We start from the raw sequence: 13294 nt of genomic DNA, 5'->3' as shown, positions 1-13294 counted from the left end.
TGTCTTTGTTTACCAAGATGTTACCTTCTCATTTTCTCCCATTCCTCCTGCATATATCTCTGTGTTTATGTACTGAGAGAAAATTGAACCTGACCTTTCTGGTTGCTTTTCTCTCAGGTTGTTAATCCCATGCCCACCCAGCAACAACATAATGCTGCATGTTGTTCCTGCAATCTGAGTTTGTATTTGATTGTTTTTGGAACTACAGCATAAAGTTAACGATTTGAAGTTGTCATGGAGAGAAATGAATCCAAATGCAGTATTTTCAGCAGTGTTGGAATTAGTTAAAACAGCTTTTCCTATCAATCACTTCACAAGCATGCGTGTCACTCTTTAAATAATTGGATTTGAATTTCTGACTGAAAAGCTTGGCAGGGCGCTGTGATTGAGCGGCTGTGTACTGGCATGGGATGATTTAGGACATCCAGTTTAGTTTGGAAGTGTGATTAAACAGATTAGGCTGCCAGATTATAATTATTTAGATGTCATGAGAATAAAACTAATGAGGCTGCGAGACTTGAAGTCGTGAGACGCCTGGATCATTAAATGAAGCCCATCACAAGCTGCTCTAAAGCTTTAAAGGTTAAAACAGATTGATTAAGGATTGAATGTGAAATCTTCAAAAAGCTGGAGAAAAACAACATAATAAAGAAATGAGTGGAACAGATATGACCTAAAATATAATTAATAGTGCTTGACCAGATTATGTGATTACTTTTCAATATTTTTGTCAAGTTAAAGGTCAAACATTATGCAAAATAGACTTTACCGTGTTTTTTTTTACCACTAATATGTTTGCCTAGCCTTTTTATAAACCACCTAATTAACAGGCCGTTTGGAGATTTTCCCTTCATGACATCACAGAGGGCAGTAACACCTCTCTCAGGTAGGTGACACTCCCACAGTTAGGTGTTTGTTCCCTCTGAGTCTGCCCTCTCACCGTAAACAATAGGGAATGTTGCAAGAAAGTCACCTAAGCCCTTCCAGAGAGGGGGCGTGGTCAGACACAGCTCATTTGCATTTAAAGCTACAGACACAGAAACAGGCTGTTCTGAGCAGGGCTGAAATAAAGGGGTTTATAGACATGATAACATACAGGATCAGAGTGGATTTAGAACAAGACACTTCACAGACATGTTTTGGGCAGCTCTGAGACTTATTGAAATTTGTTGAAAAGGAGAATAATTTGTGAGCTTTAAGGTGCACTTTGCGTTGTTTCATACTTTGATTATTACATTTTGTGAGATTGAATCTAGGTCAAGATTCTTGTCAGTGTCCCATCTTTTCTATCTCTGTTCATGATGGACTTAAACTCATGCAAAAGAAGACATTTAGAGAAAATATCTGGGGGGAAAACAGGAGAAGGAACGGCACTAAAGATACAAAAGAAGAGACATACCGAGAAATGAAAACATACAACTGTGACAAAATAGACAGAACAAAAAACAGGACACATTTAAGAGCATGAAATAATGGAGGTAAACCTAACAAAGCTATGAATGGCTGAATAAGAGGCAAAGTGTGAAGCGCTTAGGATAAAAGCTCTGTATAAATGCAGTCCATTTACTAGTCCATTATGTCGTCCAACACCATTTTCAGGCTTTTCTGCTCGCAAAATGATTGTTATTTTATATTACCTAAAAGCTATAATGCAAACATGTGAAACAGAAGTTTTAGGAGTGAAACTATCTCTCACTGTCTTGCTGTATTGTGGAGAAAAAATCTGTTGTGGTGAAAAAATGCATTCTAATGCAAAAGCACAAATGAGAGGCAGCTAAATCTGCAGCTGAGGCTATTAGAATATTCAGCTTGTTAAAGTAAAGAGACAATCAATAGCAACACAACTTGGTATTAAACTTTTACATCTTAAAACAAACCAGCACGCAACTGGAGAAACACGTTTGAGTGCATCAGTGTATTAATTTGCAGTCAATACAACAGAATTTAAACTTCGATAAGATACTAGTACCAATCAAGCAATATATAATGTATACCTGTTTTGATACCATGACATCATAGGCACTCAATATTGGTTGAATTCCTGTATTCAGTTACCAGAAATCAAAGGCAAACTCCTGCACACTGTCTAAATAGTACAAATAGTTTGCAATGTTTCAGTAGCAAAACTGTGACCATTTATCTTTCACAGATCAGAAGGTGCTTGCAGAGTTTGGTTTAAAATATATAGATAAAATATAACGTTTTAAATACTTTGCAATAACACATGAACCAAAGTGTTGCTTACTAAGTCTGTAAAAGCATAGATGTTGGATTGGTTTGATTGGGACTGGGCAACAGATTAATGATAAAGAGATTAAGGCCTTGTTCACACTTGACTTCTTTTTTTAACTGCCAGCGCCTTTTTTACATACAAGCGTAAAGGAAAAAGGATGACGCCTTTTTAAAAAGCTGACCAATCAGGACGAGTAGTAACCTACGTCCCTAGTTACCTGTGCCCAAAAAGATGTCATGCACCCAAAAACGGGGAACTTCTACCAGATATGTTTGCATTGCGCGTCCGCTCCGGTCTGTTAAGGGTTCGTGCACCCTCATCCATCAACACCCACCGGCTGCGTTCTCAGTCTGCAGCACGGAGAGCACAGCCGGACAGCTGGAGTACGGAGACAAAGGCATTTCTGGCGACAGCACGAGATAATACGATGTACGTTGTATAAAACTCAATACAAACCTTATAAACACGCAATTGATGCGTTGTGCTTGCGCGGTTGCACCGTAGGCTAGATCCCATTGTTAAGGTTACAGAACACTCGCGCATAAGCACTCAAAAGGCGCTGAAAGCAGCGCTTTGTTCTGAAAAAAGAAGTCAAGTGTGAACAGGGCCTAAGGCGAACTCCACACGTGAAAGGGTATTTTTTAAATATCATAGGTTTTCCTTCTCCGTTTAAAAAAAGAATCCGGTCCATACACGCAAAGTTCTCAAAAACATATTAGTCCACATGAAAACACAAAAGGCACCTTTACAGCTGTCATGAGCATGCCAAGTCAAAAATGTTGTCCTTGACATGGGAAAAGGTGTCCATTCAGGCGTCTCTGCTCGTCAACATAGAGGGAGAGAAACTGTGAATGTATTTGTAAGCTTGTAAAAAGTCCAGTTTAACAACGTTAACACAAGCACTAGTTTGATTAAGTCTGCTCTAATCTCATGGAAACAAAAGTGAAAGGGACGCATAATGACACCAAACGGAGGAGAGAGCGACGCACAGTGTGACGTTACAAGCCCAAAAGTCCATTTTCCCCATTTACACATAAACTCTTTTCTGAAGATCTTCACCCTGGAAGGAGTTTTCCAGAAGGTGCCTTTCAGTGACCTAAAGTGCAGTTTGCGGCCAAAACACACAGAAAAACTCCCACCATCCTTATTAGACAAAAAAAACAGGTAGAGTTCATGAGATGAAAGAAGAAGAGTGAGTACAAATTCATAAAAAGAAATTACAACATGACCTAAATACAGCAAGCAGCAAATTCCACATTTCTGCACTAGATTAAAAAATCAAACTCACAAAGTCAGATCTTCTTTGTGGTTTTATAAAAAATAAATCATAATAAAAACAAACAAACTTTGAATTCTACCTTGAGATTTTAATACTAAACTAACAATAAAAACGGTGATATTTCAGGTCAGCCTCCTTTTATTTATATGGAGATGAATTTAATAAAGTGGTGCAGAGAGAGAGAGAGAAGGAGAGAGAGAGGGAGAGAGAGAGAGGGGCAAACCTTCTTCAGCTTTATTTATTTATTCACTTATTTCTCTGCCGACCATCAAATACACAGAACATAATTATATCTCTGCACCAGAGGTAGAGCAGCAGCCATCTTGACATGTTAATGGCTTCAGGCCCATCAATCACACCTTCAGCCGAAGCCGTGTGGCTGCAGAATATATATACACTTTCACACACAGCTACACACACACACACACATTTTCACACCTGTCACCGGAGTGGCACGGCCAATGAATACACCTGCCTGTTTACGCACACACATAGTCCTCAATCATTCTCACTTCTGACCTTAATATTAGTGGGACCAGCAGGGGACTTACAGAAACACACTTGCACTTCTTCTTTAAAAGCTTTTTAATAGCAGTGCACTCGCCTCAATGACCACCTGCTGGACTGCTTCAGCTTTAACCGTCAGCTTCATCAGGTGGCTGTTTGACGTGTCCATGGTATCGCATGTTGTGTGTTCCTTAGGTAAGAAAGCTGTCCATAAAACTGTAAAGACGCAATCCTCATTGTCTTATTGTTCAGATCAGCTGCTCTTCCCCTTATAAACAAATACTCTTTAGATTATCAGTCAGCTATGATTAATAATTCAGGATCTCATTCCTGAAGTTGTACTGTATGTTCTCTGACAGTGACACATGAAGATTTTCCATTTTGCTTCATGTGGCATGATTCAGGTGGAATCCACTCACATACACCTTTTAAAATGTGTAGAGTAAAGAAGGATAGGCACTGGACTGTAAATTGTGTTTGCATTTTTTATTTTTTTCTACTGCTATTTTAAGAACATTTATCTACTTATTTTTTTCCGGACACTAGTGTTGACGTAACATCCAAAATCTATCCATTTTATTAAAAGAATGTTAGTGTTACCATGACGACTGAACTATATCATGGAACAAAGTTTTGGTGATTCCCTCACCAAAACAGATGATCTCTCATTCTTAATCGGACCTCGTGATGGAAAATTCTCATGTCTTAAATCTTTATGCGACACAGGACTTTGCCCTGTAATGCATTTCAACAGAGCTGATCGTTCTTGTTCACAACATGGCATGTCCTGCCGTGATCGTAACCTGCAGAACGTTACGGGCACTCTGAGGCTGGACGTACGAGAAATTCCAGTGAACGATGGGTTAGTTTGCCAATGAAATAAGTAAGTGTGCAAAAACAAGCAGACTGCTACAGTGGCTCTCTTTCATCATGTAACTAATACAAAATTGATGGTAATAATGAAACGAAGTAACAGATTAACCTCACGCCTGATTTGCAGTGACTGCCTCACTGTGATATGTGTCAGTGTGTGTGTGTGTGAAAATTGGTGTTCTTTTTTTTGTAATGTGAATGTATGTGCAAACCTCCATCAGTCCATCTGAAAGCTATTTACCCTCCAGAGCGCTGAATTTCCCCTGCGACCTCAGTCGTCTCACTCAGAAAATGACAGTGGACGTGTGTGTGTGTGTGTGTGTGTGTGCGCGTGTGTGTGTGTGTGTGTGTGTGTGTGTGTGTGCGTGCGTGCGTGCGTGGGGGGTTATCGCCTGTGACATCAGCACCCTCATTTCCTCTCTTGTTATTATTCAGCCTCTGTGGATAGAAAGACTAAATGATGAGAGAAGGTGTTGTGAATGTGTGTGTTTGTGTGTGTGTGTGTGTCACAGTGTGTGTGTCACTGTGTGTGAGAGTGAGACAGGTGACGTCTCTAAATCAGTTTTAGATTATTTCTTAAACTTGTCATTTCTTCGTGCAGATGCATTTTTACTTGACAATCAAAGTAGAAGTCGTCTGCAGAGACCGGGTTCACACTCTGTAAGCGCTTCCCCTCCAAAGTTGTGGTGACTTTTAACACTGAACTTGAAGGTATTACCCTGCTTTTCTTTTTCAGTTCTCTTTTAAATCACTCTATTATTTTTCTAATAATTGAACTCACAGACCTCCAGTCTGTCCATTTGAAAGTAAAAAGTTTCCCAGCCACATGTCTCCCAACGTGTGAAGTCTCGTGTTGCCGAAGGCTTAAGTCGTTAGCTTGCATACAGATTAAGAAATTACTTCTAAATGTGTTCGGACTATTCTACCATGAGGGGCTGAACTCTGCCCCGCAATGGCAACAGTCTTTTGTCAGCTTCAAACAGGACTGAGTTAAATTGCGGTTATTATGGAAATGCGGCGGCCGGTTTGATTGATGGACAGTTTGTTCGACGTGGTCAAATCATGAACAGACTCTGCTGCTCTCCGGAAGGCGGGAGGAGAAACCTGGAGGAGTGATATGGGGTCCTGAAAGAGGCAGTCAGTCAAAGCGCTTTTATTATTCACACTTTTTAAATACCTCAACTTTGAACATTGAGGACTAGTGGTCCTGATGTCAGCAGCTCTCTGTGGTCATTTAGAGAAAGTTTTCAAAACACAAGAAATATCACATGGATAACAAATATCCTCCCTATGTCTTATTACCCAGCTGATTAATGATTTCAGTGTTTTTTACAAGACCATCTTGCTTTTACAGAAACGGCAGCACTGTGTGGCTTCTTACAACTTCTTGTTTTTCTGCTCTTGTCTTTATCCTGACTTACGGTTTAAGATCCTTCAAACACCGGGGGGGGGGGGGTTCAGATTCTAAGACTTTGCTTACCTACATTGAATAGTGCTTCTGTCTTTCCACACAACCGATCGGTGGCTGGACTTTAAGTTAAGCCCCCCCCCCCCCCCCCCCCCCCCCTTCTGACCAAAGTCAGAATCTTTCCAGATTCTCCTGTGGTGTGAGGTGTGTTGAGAGGGATCTTTACATCCCCGATCTGCTCGGAAGTCAATCGGGGCTTCCCTGATTTGAAATTGTAAAATATTAAACGTGTTCAATATTTACGATTCAACAGCGTGGGGAGAACACCGAGGACGGCCGAGCACGGACTCTGTGAATTGTCTCTCACATTTTCAAAATCTTTTAGTGTGTGCCAGACCTCCGTTGATAAAACTGATCTCATTCTACGCCCTGCATGCTTAGAAATACAAGCGCCATGGTGCAAAACATAACCCTAAAGGAAATGGTTGTCAAGGAGAGGTGGTGATCCCTGTCTGCTGAGGTACACAGCTCAGCTTCTGTGCATGAACTCTGGTCGACTTCTCCAAACAGGAGAGCGTGAAGTCTGTTATGTTACTGAATGTAGTTGACTCCCTATAGATAAGTACCTCATACAACCTCACTGTTAAAATCACTTTACTATCCATGCAGTATATCACAGTCTACATCACAGTTTTGAATAATTCATTTAAAAAGACACCTGGGTATTTCACTCACCCTAAATCCAACTCTATAACATCAGCTTGTTTTTCAGTCGCTGTAAAGCACTTTGAATTGCGTCTGATTTGTATGAAAGGTATGTAAATATAGCTTGATTGATTGATTGATAAAGAAAAACCATGTCTATCTTATGAGGGACATGTTGAGTGCTCACCAGTACTTCCTATTGTAAATGTGCTTTGGGAACATACATCACTACTTATGTGCTTAATAAAAGACAAAATCCCCTTCTTCACCTTTAACTTCACAAAACTAGAAAAAAAAAAATGAAATGAAGATGAAAAGTGGTGAGAGGTGAACGGGAAAATGTGTTTATTTAGAATAGAGAACAAGGTAAATGAAACATCTGCTGTACCCAATAAAAACTTCTGTTTGTCTGTGTCTGACTGTAGCTCGCCGCCAAAGCAAGAGTGAGCGAGAGATTGCAGCATCTGGTGTTTTGTTGCAGACTAAAGTCTTTTTAAAAAGCTTAAGGCCAAATTATAACCGAATGTGTGAGTGTGCGTGTTTGTGTATGAATGTGTTTTTATTTGCCTTTTTTTGTCTTTTTCTGGCAGCTCAGACAGAGAGGCTGACTTCAAGAGAACACAATTTGAATTGGACGTAACACTGCAGACTGTTTCTCGGTTGTCCACGGGGCAGTTGTGTGCAAACCCTGCACTCCACTGCAGACTATTCACAATGTGAAAGAACATTGTTTTTATTTTTATTATTATTCCTGCAATTTGCTTCTACATTGAACTCTATTCTTATGTATAGGTTACAGAGCTGTCAAGAGAATGTCATTCAAAAATCCTGCTGCATTCAAAACAATCCTGCAGCATTCAAAACAAGCTCCCCAAATTGTTTTTTAGTGGCAGCTCAGTGGAAAAAGGAGAGCGATCTTTGGATGAGATGACTTTATGGCTCCAGTGAATTTCTCCTGCCTGTTTTCCGGCACGAAGTTTGGCAGTGAGGGAAGCTGGATGATTCACACCATTTAGAAGGGGGGCCAAACGCTGCTTTATTAGTCCAGTGAGATGTTAACTCATTTTGTTTTAAAGTGACAGTAAATTTTAACGAGTCTGCATACTTGGTTTGTTGCTCTGACAGTGTGTCCACCTGTGTGTCTGCATGTCCAAGTGCATCCAAAGCAGGATGTTCTCAAGCTACTTTCTTTTTTTTTTTTTCATTTCCGATTACTAATACTGGTAACAAGGTTTTTAAGAGAACTCAACCAAAAGCTAAAAAGGTTAAATTTGGTTGTCATTTTTTGTTGCTCTCATCTTGTTTCATTTAAAGATAGAATAGGTGGATTCCGCCACCAGGGGGCTCCCAATCAAAACAATAACAATAGATGATGCTGAGGCTGGCAGGGAATCATGGGAGTTCTCTCTGCTACTTCAGTCCAGCAGAGCCCCCACAGTAAGAGTTCCCGCTTCCTTATGCAGCTGTGTTTGACGCAACATCTGGTGTTTCCACGACAACGATAAACATTCTGTCTGTCATGGCGGCTCTGTAATGGCGTCCGCCACAACAAGACACGTCCCGTTACGACTATTACATTAAGGACTTCTCTGGCTTTGATAACTTTTGGAAATATTTGAGGTAATGTCAGACATATAACATGTTTAGTCCTTTTTTTTAAATTTATTTAGATATTTAAATCTAAACATTGGCATAAAATTCTACATATTGTACGTTTAACATATGATCAATTTTTGTGCTTTTGTGGTTGAATCCTCCTCCAATGAGCTAGATTGGCACCTGAAGTTTTGGTTTTTGATGCCAGTTCATCACACCAGAGAGATTTCAACACGTCTCCATGTTACCAGCCTGTGAACACCAGCTGTTCAGTTAAAAAAAACAAAAAAAAACACTCTGTCTCTGTGAGTCCAAATCACACTGACACAAAATGGATTCTTCACGTATCCATTTAATTGCAGGCAACCAAAGCATACTGGACACAGGGGCTTAAATGGGCTGATTGAGCATTAAAATAAACACTTAAAGTGCTCATTTGGCTCCTATGCTCAACTATCTGCCAAGAATCATGTTCCCTTGGCATGTCATGACAATTTCCTCTCAAAATATGTGTGAGACTGGTACAATGAAACACTGAAGGACCGTGCAGAGAAGAACATGTTTATATTGTTTTGAGTATTAAAGTCACATTTGAGATGTAAAAAAGGGGAGACACGTTGACATATCTGAAGATTCAAGCAGTTTTATATTTTTCATAGACGTGTGGTGAATAACTTGCCTCCACTCATCTGCAAAACTTCCATCTGAAATAAAACTCCATTCAAGTGTTTTCAGTCAGTTGTTTATTTTAGAAGCACAGAATGATTCATCAGTGCAGAAACAAAGAGACTACATGATGTCATGTAGAGATAAAAGAGTCTCTGAGAGTTTCACTCTTTAACGTCATCAATTTAAAGTCCAACCGCACTTTTTTTTTAGAACTTACAGATCTGCTTTGTGCTTTCTTTGAGTTGAAAAAACAAAAGAGGGAAATTAATATTTGATATGTTTTTTGTTTCATAACAGCAACCTCTGTTTGTGTATTAACCCATTGGCAAAATATCTTACTGAATGTGTTTAGTTCTTGGAGAATATCCTTTAAAGAGAGTAAAAAAAAAACACTTTAACTGGACTGATAAATATCTAAACTCTTCTGTGTGAGATTTGTTGTAATTCACTTTTGAATGATTATATCAATTAGGTCTTTTTCATGTTTCATGTTTCATGTTTGCTTCATTCTAACTTGCATAAACCAAGTCTGAAATGTGAGCTGATGAAACATGCAGACATCCTGCTAAAGTACCAAAAAAAGCTGCAAAACAAAACAAAAAAAAGGTAAAAAAGCTCAAGCACAAGCCGAGACACGTCGGTCTGATTTGTTAATAAAGTTGATCTTCATACTTCAAGTGTCGCTGGAGCTTTATGACCTCTTCTAGCCTTTCACTCTTCATGCACCTCGGTGAAGTAATCCCACTCTCAAACTAAACAAAAAATAAATAAATAAAAAAGTTTGAAAGGAAGCACCAGCTAATTAAATTTTACACCAAAGGTTAAAACTGTGAAGTGTTCATGAAGTAAACTCATATAAATGCACCTACCTGACATTAAATGTCACAAATGGAAAATAAGCACATCTTTTTCTCGCAGCGAGTTCTCTCACAGGACAGTTATTGGTCTGTTTATTTGTTTATGTTGTGTTTGAGTTTTAAAGGCAATCTCCTCCTCTGATCGCATCTGATCAAAACCCAGAATAAGACACACTGCAGTGCTACACACACACACACACACACACACACACACACACACACACACAAACATACACACTGCATTAGTTAGCTGTGCTCATTTATGTTTGGGTGCAGGAGCTGCTGAGCTGTCCCTGAAGCTGACACTGTGTTACAAGCAACACACACACACACACACACACACACACACACACACGCACACACACACACACAAAGAGAGACACACTGTCCTATCCTTGGTGTGAATACAGGTAACATTGACTCTTTGTAGTTAGTTTGAAAGAGTGCTCTAAAGTTACCCTGAAATGCACAATCACACACACACGCACACACACACACACAATCACACACACACACGCACACACACGCACACACACACACACACACACGCACACACACGCACACACACGCACACACACACACAGTAGCTTTCTTTCCAATTCTAATTGCTGCAATGTGACACTGCTTCCCACATCAGGAGAAGAAAGAGGGATACAGTCAGAGAGAGAGAGAAGACGGGGTGAACGACGGGTTTTGAAGAGAGACGAGGCGTCGGTGTTTGCCCAGTCTCCCTTTCCGTCTGTCTTTCAACGGACTCAAAAGGGGTCAATCTTAACATAAATAGTGGTGTCTCATTGAAAAATGCAGGTTTATCTCCAATATTAAAAAGGAGTAGACAAAAAAAAAAAAACATCAATAATTCAGAACTCCTCTTAAAAAATAAAAAGCCGATGATAAACAAACTGTCTGCTGCTCTCTTGGTTGTGTTCACTTCAAAGGACTCAGACGGGTCTTTGGGGTCTCCATTTTTTAACTGGCATACACGTACTCTGGACTATAATCCCCAAGAGCAGACAACCCCGTTCTCCTGTACTTTTTATCTTAGAACAAAAAACAAAAAACACATTTGATGAGTGAAAACAGAAACCCTCTGTTGATATTATCTTTATATATAGAATCTGTGGTGCATCCACATGAGAATACACATATGCACTCTGTATTCCCTCTATATCCTGCAATGAAACAAATACTTGGTGCCCATTGCATTTTAATTGCTTTCTGCAGTGCTTATCACATCATTCTATATTCCTCTCCTTACAGATGATGTGTTAATGTGTATCACATTTTTTTCAGTGACATTCAAAGCTTCAGAACAGCCACTCTGAAACACTGTGGCCCATTTTGAAATCTAAAAATACGCTTGGGCCCACTTCCATCCTCTAATCACACAATTCTGAACATTACCTCAAACTAAGATGCTATATTTACCAATAAACAAAGAGAAGGAGGGTCCAGGTAGACATACATTTAAAGCAATAAAATATGTGAAAATAGTAAACACTATAAAACCGAAAAAAAACAATTGAACATACTTATTGTGAAAGCACTCCTGCGACCCACCTACAGTTCTTTCAAGGCCCACCTGGTGGCCAGGGCCAACACTTTGGGAAGCATCGGATTAACTGTTTACTAAATCTGCTCTCTAATGGATATTATTCCAGAATTCCAAAATTCAAAGTTCAATTGTTTAATATCTTTCAAAGCACTCTCTTTGTTTTTTTTTTTAGGTTTTCCAGATCGCCTATGTGATTATAAAAGCTGCCAACTCACCTCGACCAGGTAAGCCACACACTGGGGCATGAACATGACTTTTTATGTATATAAATAAATCAATGAGTTTGTTATTTAAGTGTCATTTACAAACCTATCTTCATCATTTGTTCTATAACACTGTAATTTCAGCCTTTTGAGGAAACAGTAAATGGAAATTGTAAAGTGAACTGCTCTCTCATAAAGCAACTTTCTAATCTTCTGACCACTGACAGCCTTTATTCTACATGAAGTTCTCAACTGCCCACCCACCAGTGCTAATCACCCTCACATACTGATGGTTATGCCTTAGGGAGCAACTTCGGGTGCATTGTCTTGCCCAAGGGCATTTCAACATACATACTGTATGAACTTGTGATCGGACCTCCAACCTTCCCAATGAGAGACGGCCCCCTCTACTACTGATCCACATCCGCCCAAATAATAACGTCCATCCATCCACTATCTTTACCGCTTTCAGTTCTTGGTCGCAGGAGGGGGCTGGAGCCGATCCCCGCTCTCATTGGACGAGAGGCTTTGTACAACCTGGACTGTTTGCCAGTCAATCACAGGCCTGACATACAGAGACAGACACCCAGCCACACTCACATTCACACCTACGGGGAATTTAGAGTCCAACTAATTTGATTTCAGTAAAGACCTGTTATACGTTAAGTATCATAAGATACAGTTTCTTGTGTTTTGATGATATTTAAATATTTACTGATAAAATTATTGTAAGAAAAATCAAGGTTTCATTCTATAACATCCATTACCATATAACTGACATAAAATATTTCTTAGGGTATAAACTAAGATCCAGAGTCCTGATTTCTTGGAAACCATAGTAAGCTTTGGAGCGTTTAACTAGGAGCAGTTGTGAAAACACATTAAAAATAAATATCTCGATGGTGTTTCGTGGTGGGTGAAACAGTTCATATGTATTCTGCCTGGTGCAATCTAATTAGCTAATTTTTTCTCCATCAACTGAACTCTCTTCACTTCATATTCAATCAATTCAAGCGGTGGACTGTCACTCGTGTGGTCCAAGCAGTCAATACAAATGTGGAATTGAATGTTCTGTCAATTTTCTATGTATTTTAAGTAGGCTGACCTCAGCACAGCCTTAGATGTCCATCATTATTTTTATCGATCTTATTTCCTCTCTCCAAATAACATGTTTGAAGCATTTCGTCTTTATTTTCCCCGCTCATATTTTTCTGCGCAGGCAACTGGATCTTGGAGCGTTCATTAGATGGCGTGACCTTTGAACCCTGGCAGTACTACGCCATCACAGAAACCGAATGCCTGACAAGATTCAACATTAATCCAAGGACAGGACCTCCATCCTACACCAGAGACGATGAAGTCATCTGCACATCTTTTTATTCCAAGATCCACCCTCTGGAGAACGGAGA

The 13294-nt window shown here is 39.7% G+C and overlaps 1 protein-coding gene across 7 annotated transcripts in view; it reads left to right on the top strand.

Annotated features, from left to right (window-relative positions):
* Window positions 1-13294, top strand: part of lama2 (laminin, alpha 2) — a 207461-nt gene that overhangs the window by 40088 nt on the left and 154079 nt on the right. For all 7 annotated transcript variants that reach the window (XM_065964195.1, XM_065964198.1, XM_065964197.1 and 4 more), the window contains exons 4-5: window positions 11855-11906; window positions 13105-13294. The exon at window positions 13105-13294 is cut by the window's right edge and continues 1 nt beyond it. In XM_065964195.1, coding sequence (XP_065820267.1) covers window positions 11855-11906; window positions 13105-13294 — 242 coding nt within the window. The remainder of the gene's footprint in view (window positions 1-11854; window positions 11907-13104) is intronic.

Source organism: Labrus bergylta, chromosome 15 (assembly GCF_963930695.1).
Source record: "Labrus bergylta chromosome 15, fLabBer1.1, whole genome shotgun sequence".
Lineage (NCBI taxonomy): Eukaryota > Metazoa > Chordata > Actinopteri > Labriformes > Labridae > Labrus > Labrus bergylta.
Note: the sequence above shows the minus strand (reverse complement) of the source record. Positions and strands in the feature narration are given on the sequence as shown.